This window comes from Kogia breviceps, chromosome 7 (genome assembly GCF_026419965.1).
Source record: "Kogia breviceps isolate mKogBre1 chromosome 7, mKogBre1 haplotype 1, whole genome shotgun sequence".
Lineage (NCBI taxonomy): Eukaryota > Metazoa > Chordata > Mammalia > Artiodactyla > Physeteridae > Kogia > Kogia breviceps.
In genome coordinates, this window is record NC_081316.1 from 46,513,830 (window position 1) to 46,531,947 (window position 18,118).

The window sequence follows — 18,118 nt, forward strand, 5'->3', positions numbered from 1 at the left end:
TCAAAGAAGACACAAATGGAAAGACATCCTATGTTCATGGATTGGAAGAATCCAATGGAAGGCTTTACTAGATGTCCTTACTACCCAAAGCTATCTACAGATTCAGTGCGGTTCCCATCAAAGTGCCAAAGGCATTCTTTTACATAGAAGAAAGAATCCAAAAATTTTTGTGGAACCACAGAAAAGCTCCAAACAGCCAAAATAATCCTGAGAAAAAAGAATTAAGCTGTGAATATTGTGCGTTCAGATTTCAAACTATATTACAAAGCCACGGTAATAAAAACATGGTACTGGCACAAAAATAGACAGACACATTGACCAATAGAATAGAATAGAAAGCCCAGAATTAAATCCCAGTGGTCACCTAATATTTGACAAGGGAGCCAAGAACACCCAATGGGGAAAGGATAGTCTCTTCAACAAATGGTGCTGGGAAACCAGAGAAGAACACATGCAGAACAATGAAATTGGATGCCTATCTAACACCATTCACAAAAATTAACTTGAATAGTGATAAGTGCTGTGAATAAAATAGGCTAATCTGATAGTAAATGAGATGAGGGGGCAATTTTTGATAATGTAATCAAATAAGGCCTGCTTGTGTGTGTCTACAGTCTGCTTGTAAGCATACCTTGCTTACTAAGGAAGAAAACTGTATATGTAAGCAGAAGCGTACATACAATTTTAGGAGATTCACAAATACCCCCAAATCTAAGGACACTTAATTAAAAACTTTGTAGACAATGAATTCAGTAAAAGGCCTAACAAGCTTAGTGCCCAGACAGCCACTACAATTCATGCTGTTGTCTAGATAAAATCCTAGAACTCCATTTCAATCCCAGGGGAGGCAAAAAAGGAATCGCTTTAATATCTAGTTAACATGTTCATTAGTACTCTTAAAAAGAGTATCTTAACATATACCATGAGATAATCCAGTTTTGTTGGGCCTAGTTTCTATGTAAGCTGGAAAAAGGCAAGTAAATTATGTATTAAATACCATATATTGTTTCTCATAATACGTTAATGTCCTATTTAAAAGTGTATTTTTTTGAGAGACTGCAACAAATAAAGCCTTTATTAACAGGCTGTTAAGGAAAATTTCAGTGTTTCCTTAAAAAGCTGCTTTATTGATTTTAGTGGCAAATTTATAAAAAGTTAACATGTCTTGATCTATTCAAAATTATGATTTACATTATTAACACAATGACAATTCCATGTGTACAGTTAATGTTGCACTCACACTGTACACCAATAAAAGTAAATAGCCAAGGGGTTCTTCTAAATTTTAAGATTAAAAACCATAATGCCTTGAAATAAATAGCATGATTACAAACAGGTATTATCTAAAAATACGAACATATATGCTTTACAACACCTCCTGTTCTCTCTTCATTCTAAAACCTCATTTACTTCATTTACAGTTTGTTTATAGTTTTAAACGCTTTTGTAATCTTCACAGTTAACTGATTTAAAATGAATGCTTCGGTCTTCAAAAATTTTTAATGGTGGATTAACATAGATAAAGGTATTTTTAACACTGATCAATGTTTGAAGTGTCAAAGAGCAAAAGAAAACAATCCTCTTAAATATGTATAAATATTTAAATATAGAAAACCTCCATCAATAGTTGAAACAGTACATTTAATGGTTGCATTGAAAAGGAGAAGTGGGCGATTCACGCCAGGGGAAGATTTAAAAATGAGACTTTTCAAACACTGCCTATGGGACAGCCTCATACTTTGATAATTTAAACCTCATTTTACTTAGATATATAGAACTATTTAAAAAAATCACACCCACAAGTAAAAAATTGGTAATTTGTTTACAAAGTGCAATATCAGTACAGCAAATTCATCTCAAACAAAGAAACAGAGTATGTGTGGCTTCTTGGCCTTTAAAACTCCCCTGGTTTCCATTTAGATGGTTTAACATTTAGCTGTGATACATAAGAAGCCTGTGTAATGAAGCCTGGGCCCCTTAATACCTGCTATTAATTAATTCCAACATAAGAGTATGAGACCTGGAAAGTAAACTGTCAACATCTGATTGATGAGGTACGGATTATGTGAATAACATTTATGACCTGGTACCAGTCAGTAATCCCAACACAAACTATTGCTCTGTAATGAATTCTGTATGGTTTGCATGTCCTTCAATAGCTGAAGATTTTTCCTGCTTTTTTCTCCAGGTCTTGGTTTGGCAAAGTCCTTCTTATTTGTGGTCCCTGTGGTTGCAGAAGAACGGCCGCTGCTTTTTCCTTCTTCATCAAGAGTCTTTTTGGTGGTTCTTAATTCCCTCTTCTGCTTCTCCAACTTCTGTTTCTCCAGCTATACCAAAAAACCAAGGCAGGGAAAAAAGGAGAAATTAATGAAAACATATTTTTCTGAAAACTGGTATTTCTAACTCTCATACTAACTAAAACGCATATAATATATTCTGGGTTTATATTTTTAAAGGCTTCAAAAATCTATTGTACTAGTCATTTACCAGTGTTTAAAATATATAGTCATATAAAAACCTGTAAACAAGAGTCAACACATCAATTGTGGTGCTGTATCAGAAGTTAAGACTTGCCAAAGTGCAGCACAGGGTGAGTGAGAAGCAAGGGAGTTCGGGCCAAGGTCTCAAGGAGGCAGCAAAAAAATCTGACATGGGAAATGGAAGACAGGATTTTAATACACGAAGGATAAAGGCATCCTAGAAACTAGTCTTGCACAAAGAAGCACGTTGCAGATGGATGAAGGGATATAATGGTGATGTATTAATACTATGAAAAGGTTTTTAATTTTATTATTTCACCTTTTAGAATAATTTCAAACAGGGAGCTTTACTTTTACTTTAGCTGCTGGCTGAAATAAATCGCTGCTGGCACACTGGTGTTCCACTAGAATAAAGTTAAATCTAATGTACAGGAAACAAATTAGATCATTACTCCTATAGGAATCATTTGCTTGTATTTATTCTTTTATTTTTAGTATGTGAACTTTGGAAAAAAATGCTTAAAAAGCTAGGTTTTGGAGTTGCAAAGACCCCAGTCTGCCATTTACCAGTGAGCCAGTATGTCCTTGGGCAAGTTACATAATTTCATTTTAGGGTATGCCCACCTCCCAGGACCTTGGCTCCAGTTTCCTCATTTGTAAAATGAAATATATACTCACCTCATAAGCCTTCCATGAAAATTAAATAAGATGACATAGAGCACTCAGCATTGTGCCTATTACACAGCAACCAATTAATAAATGTCTGCTAACCTGTTCTGCTACCAGTCCTCTCCGTTTCAGTCAGCTCTACCACCGTCCTCTCCCTCCACATGATATCTAGCAGCAAGCAGCCCTGATAATTCTATTTCCAAGACTCACCTCAAATCTGTCTACTTCTCCCCAACTGCAGTCACCGGTGACCTCTGATCAAGATAAGCTTAAATGCGTAGTTGGTCTCTCAGCCTCTCTCCTGTCTCTATCCCCCTCCCGGCAGTCACAGTCATCTCTTAAACACACCAATCATTACATTTCTCTCTGGATGGAAACCCTGGAGTGTGACTTCCCATTGCACTTAGTGGATACTAAATACATGGTTGTTTCATTAATATAATTAGTAACATAAATATAACTAAAGATCTTTTTCACATATTTACATCTGATTTATTCCTTTAGAAATTAAGACTTTCTAGGTGTTTTTAAAAAGACTTGGGTAAACTTAGAACCATTTAAACTCATCACAGAGGTAAAACTTGTTCATGTAAGAGTATTAAATATATTCAGTACTTGGAAGATGTATTTTAAATTATAAAATCTACTCAGAGACTTCAAGACAGTGTCTTCTTTCTTAGCCTTCTTAACACCAATTCTTAATAACTAATGCAATGAATTAATAAGTGTCTACAGTGAAAAATACTTCCTATAGCTTTCTGTCTGTGATACACTTACAAGGGCATCAATTAACATATTTGAAGAAAAGGGGTTGTTTTGTTCTGTTTTACTTCTGTTTTTTTTTTTTTTTTTTTTTTTTGATTTTTTTTTTGGGGGGTACGTGGGCCTCTCACTGCTGTGGCCTTTCCCATTGTGGAGCACAGGCTCCGGACGCGCAGGCTCAGCGGCCATGGCTCCCGGGCCCAGCCGGTCCGCGGCATGTGGGATCTTCCCAGACCGGGGCACGAACCCATGTCCCCTGCATCAGCAGGCGGACTCTCAACCATTGCGCCACCAGGGAAGCCCTACTTTTGTTTTTTAATCATTAGAAACGAGTTAAGGAAAACAGAGTTACCTGGGCTTGATATTTTCGAACTTTAGTTATTTGATTGGCCTTTGCCTCCATCCTGCCCACTAATGCCTCCAGTTCGCACTCTAGGTTGTCTTTCAGTTCAGTGGTTGGTGATTCTTGGATAAGTTTCGCAAGCTGCTGGTGATCACTGAATAAAAAACAGAAGGAGAGCTTGGTTAAGTTTCCTGTGTTAGCTGGTTAAGTCCACTACATCTCACTCACCATGGGACCACTGCTCTGCGCATTAAAAAAAGATTCAATTTTGGGACTTCCCTGGTGGTCCAGTGGTTAAGACTTCACCTTCCAGTGTAGGGGTTGCAGGTTCGATCCCTGGTCGGGGAGCTAAGATCCCAAATGCCTCGTGGCCAAAAAACCAAAACATAAAAAAACAGAAGCAATTCTGTAAAAGATTCAATAAAGACTTAAAAAATGGTCCACATAAAAAAAAAAAAAAAACTCAATATTTTAAAATACAGCAAAATTTTCCATATTATTAGTGATAGTGTAAAACTTTAAAAAAGGTACTGGATGCAAATGCAAGAAGAGTTCTTAATTTCAAAGCGCTAATTATTTATATCTTTACCTCCCCCACAAGAGCATTACATATGTAGAAAAGGAAAGTCTAGAGAAGGATATTGTTCTTCAAACACTCACTTCCTAACTTATCAGTTACATTTAGCCAAAGTTAATGTAGATCAAGCTCCCAAACAAGGAAATAAAACTTAAATGTAAACCTTGGTCTCCAAAACATTTAACAGTTATAGAAAAAGGAGAGATTTCATCCAGAACAGTTGTATTGGTTAAAGTCCTAGTAACTTGTTCAGTGGTTGGTGCAAGGACTGTGTTCAACAAATATTTCTTAAAATACTGAAATATGAAAGACAGAATTAATAAAGTCACCAAGAAGTTAAATGAGGTTTTAGAACTAAATATAACTAAAAAACAAAAAAACTGAAACTCACAAGCTCATTTGCCCAAATTCATCTTGTAAAGTCTCTAAGACTTCTGCCAGCTCTTCATTAATGCTGCTAGATGGAGGAGGTGTTGCTGACTTCTTGCTTTTCCCACTTCGTGAAGACACTTGCTTTGCCAGAGGAACACTGCTGACTACTCGATCATTGCACAAGACTTTACTGTGTTGCTTCATTAGATGTAAGACATGCTGAACATTGGCTACCACAGCATGGCTAGGGCTGGTGGACTGAAGAAAAATGAAGAGAAGTGATTGAAGCCACATCCTCTAGAAAAATGTTTTCTCTTTCCCCCCTAAGCCTGGGTAAAAAGACCCTCTCCTCTGCAGAAAACCCTGTGATACAAACCTGGTGTACAGTGCATCTCCAATCTCCTCTCCACCCTAGTGTTATCCACTTGGCTTACACACCCATCTCTATTAGCTATGGACAAACATCCCAACTGTCCCCTGCTCCCAGTCTCTTCAGTCTCTAACTCCATAGTTCTATCAGTTATCCTCCGAAAAGATGATTCTGATCACGTTCTTCTATTTGACACCCTTTAATGTTAAACTCGCTGACTCTAATGTCCAAACTACTCAGCACAGAAATCAAGGCCCTATAACACTAAGCTGCAACTTCTACACCTTGGCCTCATGTCTCACTATCTCCTACCTGCTCTCCACTATTTGAATGAACTGTTTTTGCACATGCCATTTCTTTTGTGTGCCAATTTTTATACCATTTTAAAAAACCCAGTTCAAATACATGATTTGTAAAGACTTTCTTAAAACATCCAGGTAATTAACTGGTCCATTCTCAGATCACCTATGGCATTTATCTCAATCACAGGATTTATCACAATATATTGTAATTGTGTTTGCATGTCTTTTTCACCTATTAAGTAGTGTAAGCACTTCCAGGTGGTAGGGACTATTACCGTATTCATTTCTCTGTCCTCTAGTAGGAAACATTTAGTTCATGTTTGTCACACAAGCAATGGGAAAAACCTGGTAACCCTCTCAAAATTTTTGTTTTTGTTTTGAACACTGAACAAGTCTCAATGTGCAATTTCAATTTATAAACAGATGGTTGGGCCAACTTGGCTCCATAAGCAAGTTTAAAATGCAGATTCCTAGGTAGCATGCCAAACTCAATCAGTGTGTGGTCAAGGCTTAGAAATGTACATTTAAAAGTTTGCCAGTTGATTCTAATCAGCCAGGTTTGCAAACCACTCAGCTAAGCTTAACAGATGCTCTTTTTATCCTAGTTTTTGTTGTTAGGTAGCAAATTTAATTTAGTAATATATATACAAAGATGTATATACCACATCCAAGTGGGGTTTATTCCAGGAATGCAAGACTAGTTCAATGTTTGAAAATGAATCCATGTAATCCAGCATATCAACAAGGTAAAGAAGAAAAATCACATAACCATATCATTTGATGAAGAAAAGCATTTGAAATAATCCAACACCCGTTAAGGGTATAAACTTTCAGCAAAGCAGGAACAGAGAGAAATTTCCTCAAGTTGACAAAGAGCACAAAGAACCTACAGCTAATATCATACTTATCGGTGAAAGACTGAATGCTTTCCCCTGAAGATCAGCAAAAATATAAGGATATCCACTCTCATCACTCTTACTTACAACATGATACAGGAAATCCTAGCCAGTGCAGTAAGGCAAGAAAGGAAATAAAAGGCACACAAATTAAAAAGGAAGAAACAAACTATCCTTATTTACAAATGACATGATTCTTCACATAGAAAAGCTTACGTAAAACCAAAAAATAATTCCCAGGACCAATAAGTGAATTCAGCAATGTCACAGAATATAAGATTAACATAAAAACTCAAATATACTAACAATGATCATGTAGAAGCTGAAATGAAAACAACACAATTTACAATTGCTCAAAAAAATTTGTATATAAATCTGATAAAACAGGAATGGGACTAATATGATGAAAATCCTGATGAAAGAAATCAAAGATCTAAATAAGTAAGAAATGTACCACTCTCATGAGCTGAAAGACTCAACAAGGATGTCAATCCTTCCAAATTAATACAGTTCCTATCAAAATTCCAGCAAGACCTTTTCTTTGGTAGAGAAGTTTTTTTCTAAAATTCACATGGAAAGGCAAAGGAACTAGAAGAGCTAAAAGAATCTTGAAGTTCTTTTTCCTGTTATTTTTCTGACTCTATTAAGGAAATTTTATGTCTTGAATCTAGTAATTTAAAAAATTGGAAAGTGTATTTTGTCTTTTAAATTTCATTTTTTCTAGCAATTCACATTTCACTTTACAAATGTACTGGTTTATGACAATGTATAAATAAAAATAAAAACTGGTCCTCCACAACAGGTAAGTTTGGGAAATGCTCAGATGACAGCACATTCTTAGCTGTTTGAATATTTCACAAAAAGTACAAATTACAACTTCAAAAGAAGACCTCAGGTTGAAAAGCCCTATCTTTGAACCTGTCCTGTTCAAATATAATATGACTTCAGTGAGAATTACCAAAGATAGGCAAATTAAATTTGGGGATAACACATACATAATGGAAGACTGAACTAGATTCTAACCTAATGTGGGATAGGGTGAATCAATTCCTATAGTGCTTCATTTATTAAAAATTCTGTATAAAAAAATCAACTCCACAAGTATAGGACCTTGAGAGGCTGATGCTAAGACTAAGTAGAAGACCTATTACTTCAGATGACTCTAGAATTAATGAGTGAAAGGGATGCTGTGGCTTCCCCATAACATTAATGTGATGCTAGGCTGAGTTAACAGACTATCCAGAACGTGACAAAGACTCTCTATCCTGTGCTAGTCACACCACATTTAGAGGACTATATTCGATTCAGGAAGGGAGTGAGGAGGTGGTTAAGAAACTCATAAAGCATATCTTATGATGAATAGCTGAAGAAAAAGAATTATTTATAACCTAGAATAAGGATATGAGAATAAAGATACAGCTATCTGAGACCTTTCCTGGTGGTCCAGTGGTAAAGAATCTGCCTTCCAATGCAGGGGATGCAGGTTCAATCTCTGGTCTTGGGAACAAAGATCCCACATGCTGTGGGGCAATAAGCCTGTGCACCACAACTACTGAGCCCGGGCGCCTCAACTAGAGAGCCCACGGGTCGCAAACTACAGAGCCCACATGCTCTGGAGCCTGCATGCTGCAAACAGAGAAGAGAAAACTGGCACACCACGACTAGAGAGAAGCCCGCACACTGCAATGAAGAGCCTTTGCGCCGCAACAAAAGATCCTGCACACAACAAAGATCCCACATGCTGCAACTAAGACACAACACAGCCAAAAAAGTTAATTAAAACAAAAACAAAAAAACCCCTTAATCTATTATCAATATAAGGTTAAAAAAAAGATACAGCTATCTTCTAAAGTTTTAAAATTTTCCTATAGTTAAGGGTTCATTTGGTCTATGTGGATCCCTGAGAGCAGAAAAAAATACAATGAGTAAAATTTATGGTGACAGATTTCATCTCACTTAAGAACTTTCAAATAAAGCTGTCTAGAACTGTGAAGGGCTGTTTGAGGGTATAATGAGGTCTCATCAGTAGATGTATTTGGACAGAGTACATGACCATTTTCTGGATGTTTATATAATGAAAACATTGGACAGGAAACTGTACTAGGTGGGTCCCAAATCTAAATGAACATTAGATTGAGACTTGGGAACAACTGACTATACTTTCTAGGTCCTGACTAACAACTGACTATACTTTCTAGGTCCCACACCCAGAAAATTCTGATTTGGGAGAACTGTGGTGGGGCTTCGTAATCTGCTTTTTCAGATGCATAGTCAGTGATTCTGATGCAGCTGGTCATCCTTGGAGAAACTGTTTCCAGCCCAACTCAAAGATTCTATTGCCAAATAGAAGAACCTTGGTTAGGAACAAAGGTTCAAAGATGAACCTTTTGACCTTGGTAGGTCAAAAGATGGTCTGCAATCTAAGAAGAGGTTAAATTTAGAGTAAAGGACAGCCAACAACAAAACTTTTTTAAAGTGATTTGGCCGCACGCATCTACAAAGGGCAAGTGGAAAAGCCAGGAAATAGGTCATTCCCTAAGCTTTCACTGAGGATTTACTGTGTGGTTAAAATAAAGAAATAAATACCTACAATTAAATTTACCCCTCAAGCTTCTCAAATTCACAATCTAGTTGGATACTCAGGGCATCTATACATGAAACAACCAGCAACACAAACATTAATGAAAAAGTGGTATAAACTAACACAATGTTAAGCACTCTTTAGAAATCACCCAGTCAGTACTTGCTGTTATTTGATAAAATTATCATCTCCACATTTTTAAGCACTAAAGGAACTTAAGATTCAAGTCTATGTATGACTGCTTCTTGGAGGATGAATCCTATAAGTAATAAGCATGTGAGGACAAAGAGGATGTGACTTCTTTTCATTTAAATATCTATCTCTATCTAAATACAAATCAACAGGGCTGATACTAAAAATCCAGTGCTACAAATATACTATTTCCTATCTGCAACCACACCTGCAAACCAGAGTCTCTGCTTTTGCTCATAACTTCCCTTCTGCATATACTCTACCTGCTTTAAAGTGTCCCCCCAGTCTCCTCCCTGCTCCCCCAGTCCCATAAAACTTTCCTTCATCTCATTCTCACATCACTATGATCCAATTGGTAAAAGAGCAGAAAAATATTTCCACCGTTTATAGGTATACAGGCAGATGAGTGGATTTAATTCAAAGATCTAAGTTGTACAAAAAAAGCCAGAGTTCGACCAACTCACCTTTCCAGCTACAAATGGCATATCACCCAAGCATAATCTATAGTGTGGTTGTGCAGCAAAATAGTTCCTAGAACCTCTCTGCATGGAAAAGAAAGAAGAGCAATTTTACTCACATGATGATAAAAGCTGGCTATATATAGGACTAATCTGAAACTTCAGCTTACTGCTGGGCTACTGCTTGTTTTAACTCTATTGGCATTATGGTCTGGAGCTCCTAATAATACTCGTCAACACATATCCTAGCCTAGGAAAGAAAAAATAGTTCCTGACAAAACATCAGTTACAGTCTCAGTAGAGAAACTGTGTGTGTGTGTGTGTGTGCACACGCGTGCATATGTATATACACAAACATTTAAGTGCAAAAGATAATGCGATACTGAAGAATAAGTAACATGTGTGCGGTGCTATTTAGTTCTAACGCTTTCATATATATTATATCTCACTGTGAGGCTGAAAATTTAGAAGTAGATATTACTTATCCCCATTTTCCCAATTAAGAAACTGAGAATGAAAGAGATTTATTCATCCAAGGTTGAAGTACCACATGGTTTATAAGTGTTTTCACACAAAATACGCCAAGTAATAACCAGCACTTTGACTTAATGGTTCTGTTTTCATACCTTTTCTGGTGGTTTTGACTTCTTTTTTTTAATTCTTTTTGCATTGGGAACACATGAAGTTGCCTTATCTTCAAAGATAAGTCTATTTGTTTCTAGACCAGTCTGCAACTAGGAAAAATATGAGAGCCTAAAGTTAATACTGTAGAAATAAAAGCTATGATTCAAATTTGAGATCTGCCACGTAAAGGCCTGTAATAAAAACCTACAGTAGTATCATATAGTATAGAATGAAAAACCCATCATAGCTGTGTACCTATATCTGGAATCAATCCGTCAACATTTATCCAATATTTTAAATCAATACCACTCTCTCAATTTACTTAAAAAGCTGTCCTATGCTTTGTCCTTTCACTTAGCCTGGAAACTCTTAGCTCCTTATTTGAGGTTGGTCCTTAAATTATATCTAATGAGTTAAAGGCAGTATTTCTAACTCCAAACCAATGTTTCAACATTTTCTTCTTTTCACGCACGGCATATACAACAGTGCTAGACATAAAGCAGCTGGAGAACAAAGTACAATTTCTTCCTCTTTTAAAAACCGATACACTTAGCAATGTAAGAAAAAGGAACTGGAAATCTATGTGCAAAAGAACTGGGAGGTATATCAGAGAATGTTATCAAGCCCTTTTCCCTTTTCTCTAGAAGCTTAGTAACTACATTAATTTAATATGGTAGAAACTCCACAAACAATTACTAAGGATTTCAAACAAGGACTGCTGTTTTCAACTTTCCTTAAAAAATAGAATTACATACATAGACACAGGTATGTGTGTGTGAGTGTGTTTCTGTGTTCGTCTGTATTTGTCTAGAACAGTGGTTTTCAAACCTGCCTATGTATCGAAATTGTCTGGAGTTTATAAGAAAATTCAGATTGTCAGGTGCCTCTCCAGATGTCATGATTTTAAACATTCCAGGCTGGGGAAATTTATATTTTAAAAGTACTTTAAAGCTCTTCAGGAAATTATGATGGAGCTCAAACACTCAGAACCAATGGATTAGTTAAAAGACATCCTGAGATCATTACTAATGCTTCCCACAATGACTGCATTCTTCGGGGACAGAATTTATTCAGTGACAAAGGAACACAGGGATCCTACTCCCAGGAGGGTCTACATTCCCACACATCTAACGATGCTTTATACATAATAAACTGAATGGATATAATTCCATGAACGTGAAATTACTACTCTGGAAGACGTATGAAGCCAATGAGTTTGAAGAGTATACAAAACAAAAAAAATGTGAACTATTTTAACTTCCTAAGTTCTTCCCAGAGCTGTCATATATTTGTGTGGCAGAGTTTTAACATTTTTAAGTGCTTTCATTATATTTTCTCTTGCTCGATCTCTCCAACATTACGAAGATGTAAAATAAAGACCAGTGTCAGTGGAAAAATCCCAAGCTCTGAATGGTTACATCGCCCAGGACTACACAAATTATGGTTAGACTTGGAACCACGTATCAACCCCGGCCCCTGTTCTACCACAACAGTGTTCACTATCAGAACTCAAAACCTTTACTGATATATTATCAGTAATAACTGATTTGGTCCCAACTTTTTGCCTGCTAAATATAAAACAAAACTACTACAAAATAATTTTTAAAATTCATAAAAATAAACTTGTGAATTCTGCATTTCATGTATAACAGAACTCACCACCACAATGTATATAAAGCATAACTTTAAAGTTTGCATGTTATGACTGAGGAAACAGAGGCACAGGAAAGTGGCCTGCCTACCCTAAAAAGTGGAATGGGGAGAGAAATCAAGTAATTTCAAAATTTGTTGGTTGTCAAAAATAAAGCCACATGACTATATAACTCAGAAAGCACAGAGGTAAAAAATACATACAAATTGATCAGAAGGTAAATATTTGAGAAAGAAAATATATCGGGTTTAATAGAAAGAGAATATGGTAAGTCAATGAATTCTGGGAAGCACTGGAAAAAATAGACAAGGTAACAAAGATGAGAATAGATGTTTATAGTCCTGCGGGCACATTTATGAAGTGAGCCCAGGACACCGTTGGCATCTGGCCACAACCTGAACTGCAGAGCCTCCTCTCCTAATTGTTTTGGAATCAGAACCTGCTTCTTGTGTTCATATTATGAGAAAAGATACATGTAAATGTTATAAAACTTAAAGACTTTGGAAGGGGAGGGGCAATAAATGAGAGGTATTTGAATTAATAAGCTCACATGGGGAGAGTCTTCAGTTATAAACACAAGTATTTTACTTAGCCTGTAAGATTTGTTGGATATAGAAATGTTGCTATATCTTCTAGAAATGCAGTTCTAGTTGATATCTATAAACTCAATGATTCTGTGAATTCACACTGCCTCACCTATTTTACCTGGTGGCCACTGCATGGGATACAAATTCAAGGCTAGGAATGAGCAGAGCTCATTTTCTTTATATGGTGGCTTTTGTAAATTAGTATGGGTCACCACCTGTTGGGCAGCCCACTACCTCAGCTACTGTCCTGGTGTCTTGAGGCCACCAAAAAAGGGAAGCACTTACAAGCAGGATACTGAATGAGGCTTTCAAACATTTCCAATAGTGACTAATGTGAAAAGTTTTAGATGATTACGTATTATATTATGTATACAGTCGCTGATAGTTTTTAGTCTATTGATTAAAAAAAAAAATAAAGCTGATGGAAAGCCCACAATTTTAAAAACCTTAAAGAATTGCTCAGCTTTTACTTTCTGTCTGTAAAAATATGTTTATAGTTTTCCATATTAAGCTAAGTCTGCAAATTTATATATTGGACCATTCCAATGATAAATAATCAAAACAGCGCACATCTACATCTATTTATATATAAAGAGTAGCATGAAATGTGAGGAGCCTACCTGCTCGCATTTCAACTTACCTGGGCTGCCTTAGCTTGCATACGTTTCCTTTCCTGTTCTTCTTGATGGAGTTTTGCTTCTAACTCTTGCATTTTTTTCTAGTGATAAAAATATTAAAAATGATAATAGTGAAAAGAGTTTCAGTGTCTATTTGTAAAATTTTTATCCATGACTCTCCTTTGCAATTCCACAGAATTATGGGTAAAATTCACAGCCAAAGAACACAGCCTGTGTATGAAGCCATATAGGCTACATCAGCGGTCCCCAACCAAATGGCACCAGGGACCGGTTTCTCACGGAAGACAATCTTTCTACGCATGTGGGGGGGATGGTTCAGGCAGTAACGTGAGCGATGGGGAGCAGCACATGATGCTTCGCTCACTCACCCACCGCTCACCTGCCATGTGGCCTGGTTCCTAATCAGTTGGGGACCCCTGGGCTACATGGAAGTTGAATCTGAAGCTTTATAGTCTCAGTGGTATTAAATACTTCCCAAATGAATCAATTAAGACTAAAATTAGGACTTCCCTGGTGGTACAGTGGTTGGGAATACACCTGCCAAGGCAGGGGACACGGGTTTGATCCCTATCTAGGAAGATCCCACATGCTGCAGAGGAACTAGGCCCATGTGTCACAACTGCTGAGCCTGAGCTCTAGTCTAGAGCCTGCAAGCCACAACTGCTGAGCCCACGTGCCACAACTACTGAAGCCCATGTACTCTAGGGTCCATGTGCTGCAACTACGGAGTCTGCGTGCTGCAGCTACTGAAGCCCGCGTGCCTAGTACACATGCTCTGCAACAAGAGAAGACACTGAAATGAGAAGCCCGCGCACCATAACAAAGAGTAGCCCCCGCTCACCACAACTAGAGAAAGCCCCCGCACAGCAACAAAGACCCAATGCAGCCAAAAATAAATAAAAAATTTTAGAAAAACAAACAAACAAAAAACTAAAATTAGTTCAGGGAACAAAAACGAAGTGATACAAGCCTTAAGGATACTCAAAAACACTTCATCTTTCAACATTTTCAAAAAGAACTCCTTCTTTATGTACACTAAGATGGTAAAATGTGAACTTTCTCTCCAAATTTACATTTCTTCCTTTAAAAAAATTCCTATATGTTTCTTTGCTACAAGGTCACTTTTTTTCCTATAAAATAACCAGTTTTACATAAGAATCACTATTATACATTGATGAGTAAAAAAGATTTTCACTGACTTCTGCAAGGGCCTGCATCGTGGTAAGCTTGTTATACTCCTGTTCAAGAAGATCCAATTTTTCAAGTTGGTTTTGAACATGCGTTTGATCATGTTGTCGTTCTCTTTCTAGGGAAACCTGGGAAACAATATTAAATACAGCATAATAATTGGACAGAAAAACTGAAAAACTAACACTGAGAGTACTATGTTGTATGCTACTTGTCTGACTTTTCTTTTTTTTTTGATTATTCAGAGTTCTTATATTTTTAGTGTACTATTTTATACTTACATATATGTTATTATACTACAAGACTATAAAACACAATCACAGTAGTCTCTGATTTTTGTGGTCTCCACTTGCCTAGTACAGTGGCTATAAATACTTGTTGGACAAGTGAAAATAATACTTTTAGAAAGGTGTTCCTATGAATAGTTTTTCATTCATGATGCTTCTATCCTAAGTATCTGATCTACAGGTCTTAATCAAAAGTAATCTAAATTCCCTAAAAAAATTAAAAGGAATCTGAGATTCCTTCACCATATAAAACCTTGAAACGTAACCAGGCAGAAAACCCAATGAGACTAACCTAAAATGAGACTAACCAGCTTTACTTGAGAAAAGGTAGGCTATGACCTAGACAATGTAAAACTGACTTTTACAAATCAGTCCTTTGAAAAATCAAAAAAATACTAAGTTTCTTCAGACTCACAGACTTAGAAAACAAACTTATGGTCACCAAAGGGGAAAGGTGGGGTGAAAGGATAAATTGGGAGTTTGGGATTGACATGTACACACTTCTATATTTAAAATAGATCACCAACAAGGACCTACTGTATAGCATACGAAACTCTGCTGAATATTCTATAATAACCTAAATGGGAAAATAATTTGAAAAAGAATAGATACATGTATATGTATAACTGAATCACTCTGCTGTATACCTGAAACTAACACAACATTGTCAATCAACCACATTTCAATATAAAATAAAAATTAAAAAGTACAAACTTCCAGTTACAAGTAGAATAAGTACCAGGGATATTGTCTGGCTTTTCATACAACTATTTAGGTACTACAGAGAAATTCCAGGAAAACAATATTAAGATGAAACCTGAGGAAAATTAACAAATACAAGTGAAATCTTGTTCTTACTATATACTATTATAACATTTGGTTCTCTATACTAAGACTTGTTAATACGCTCTGAATGAACGTATTTACTAGACATACAAGCTACACACAAATAGTTGTAATTAGGATTCTCTTACATAGTTAATCTCTTAATTAAGGCAATAATCACGGTTTTGGTATGTAACATTTACACTTCCTCTGAATTCTATGCAAAACATCGATCATTTTCTTTTTTTCAGGCGTGGGGTCAAGGATTTGAAAAGACTGCCACCTATCAGATTTAAGGACTGACAGCCACAGGATAAACCATTAAACTAGGATAAGAAGTGGAAGTATGCTAAACTGAGGTCTACTGGTAAAAAGCAAAACATTAAGCATGCGAACTTGTAAACAGGGTATCTTCATATACAAGTCTATAGCACTAGGTATCATACTAACAGAAATTTGAATATGACAAAGTAATACAAACCAATAAATTTCTCAGGAATTTGTGTGAACTACTAATTTCCTCCTACCCACCTTGGTGGATAGTTACTGCCCTTGAAATAATACATTAAGTTAAATATTGGCACAAATCACACTTCACTTCCAGTATTGGAACCACTCTTATAAAATGGGCTAATCAAACTTTACTGATGAAAACAGGGCTTAATTCAAAGACATATACATATATATATGTCTAACAGCTATATCAATATTAGTCAAGACATCTCACTGTTGTGTTATAGATGCTTTCTAACCCGAGAACAGAAATATGCCGATGAAGAGAACTGCATATTACCGTACATAATGTTTTGCCATTTCCAATGATGTGGCAGATTTAACTCACCAACCCTCTCCCAACCCCATCCATCACATAAAAGTGTCAGAGAAAACACAGAAATAATAATAATTGCATAGCAAGTTTGAAGAAAGGGAACTCTTCAGATGCAAAAAAGATAAATCAAAATCAAGTAATACTGAAGCCAAATATTACATGAGGCAAGACTATAGCCTTGGTGTATAAGATACACAAGGAACGTGACATAAATCTCAGGTAATGTACCATCTGCATGATGCAAGAGCCTAAAGCCGACAAACTCATAAATGAAGAACAGAACCAGGGAAACCCATCAAGCCCCAGCAAAGGCAAATCCACAACCATTTCATAAGACTGCCTACACAACTTAGAAGTATGGAATTCCCAAGATAAACAACTCCAAAGAATAAGAGTTCATCATAAAACATATATATATATATATATATATATATATATATATATATATATATATATATATGTATACAGTTCTCACAAGAAAAAAATGATTTTAAAAAGACTGGGAATTTTTATAGTGTTCAAAGAGATAAAATGAAGGAATAAAAAGCAAAGTAATGGTACATTAAAAAAACAACAAAAATAGGTGGACTGAAGAGGATCCAACTGGAAACAAAAAAATATGGTCACAAATAAACTCAATGGCATAGTAAAGAGACCTATAATACAAATGAAAATTGCTGAAACATCCTCTTAAATATTACTGTGCAATCAAATATTTCTTTGATATCTCCAACTATGACTGAAAGCTGACTGAGGTGGAAAGCATTTAATTTCTTTCACACTGCAGAGTACCCAGCAAAATATTAATAAGCATATAAACATTCAACTTTTGCATAATAAACTTAAGATGCCCAGAAACTGTGGTATTCATGATGAATTCAAATTCTATATTCATAATAGGAAAAGGAGGTATGTTTTAAAAAAATATATTTGAGACAGATGTTGCAGATGTCCTCTCGTAAATGCATAGGTTACTTAAAATACCTCTGGTGTGACAGAGCAAAATATTTTTGTTAAAATAACAACTGTAAATAAGTTTTTCAAAGTATAAAGAACCTTGAAATGTGCTACCTGAGTTGAGTCTTTAAACAAAATTCAAGAGGCAGAGAGGTACATAATATGCTTATTTATACTTTTGATAGTATACAAAGAAGTTAACATGACTTGGAAAAAAAACACAATTAAATGTATAGTATTTTTCCCATTTAAGTAAAACTTTACCAAATACACCAATAACAATGAAGAACAATCAAATCTTCAGACACCATAACTGATCCCAAGTAATTTCAGTCCTGTGCTGTTGTACTGTTCCAAAGCAGAAGCTGTCAAGTTGTGTGTACAGGATATGGCAGTGTGTGTGAAGGTCATCCAAAGAGGAAACTCCTCTTTTTAGCTTCGCTGAAAAAACAAACGTTTTTCTCAAAGCTTCCACTAGCAGTTTTTCAAAATGAACTACTGGTACTATTACCTTTTAAGATGGACGGAGA

General features: G+C 36.0%; 1 protein-coding gene across 4 annotated transcripts in view; it reads right to left on the reverse strand.

The window, feature by feature from the left end:
- Positions 1-1,106: 1,106 nt before the first annotated feature.
- LOC131759481 (centrosomal protein of 57 kDa) overlaps positions 1,107-18,118 on the reverse strand; it is a 43,511-nt gene continuing 26,499 nt past the window's right edge. For all 4 annotated transcript variants that reach the window (XM_059068645.2, XM_067038263.1, XM_067038262.1 and 1 more), the window contains 7 exons: positions 14,702-14,818; positions 13,505-13,582; positions 10,629-10,736; positions 10,009-10,086; positions 5,223-5,461; positions 4,264-4,408; positions 1,107-2,327 (listed from right to left, as the gene is read on the reverse strand). In XM_059068645.2, coding sequence (XP_058924628.1) covers positions 2,094-2,327; positions 4,264-4,408; positions 5,223-5,461; positions 10,009-10,086; positions 10,629-10,736; positions 13,505-13,582; positions 14,702-14,818 — 999 coding nt within the window. In that variant the 3' untranslated portion in view covers positions 1,107-2,093. The remainder of the gene's footprint in view (positions 2,328-4,263; positions 4,409-5,222; positions 5,462-10,008; positions 10,087-10,628; positions 10,737-13,504; positions 13,583-14,701; positions 14,819-18,118) is intronic.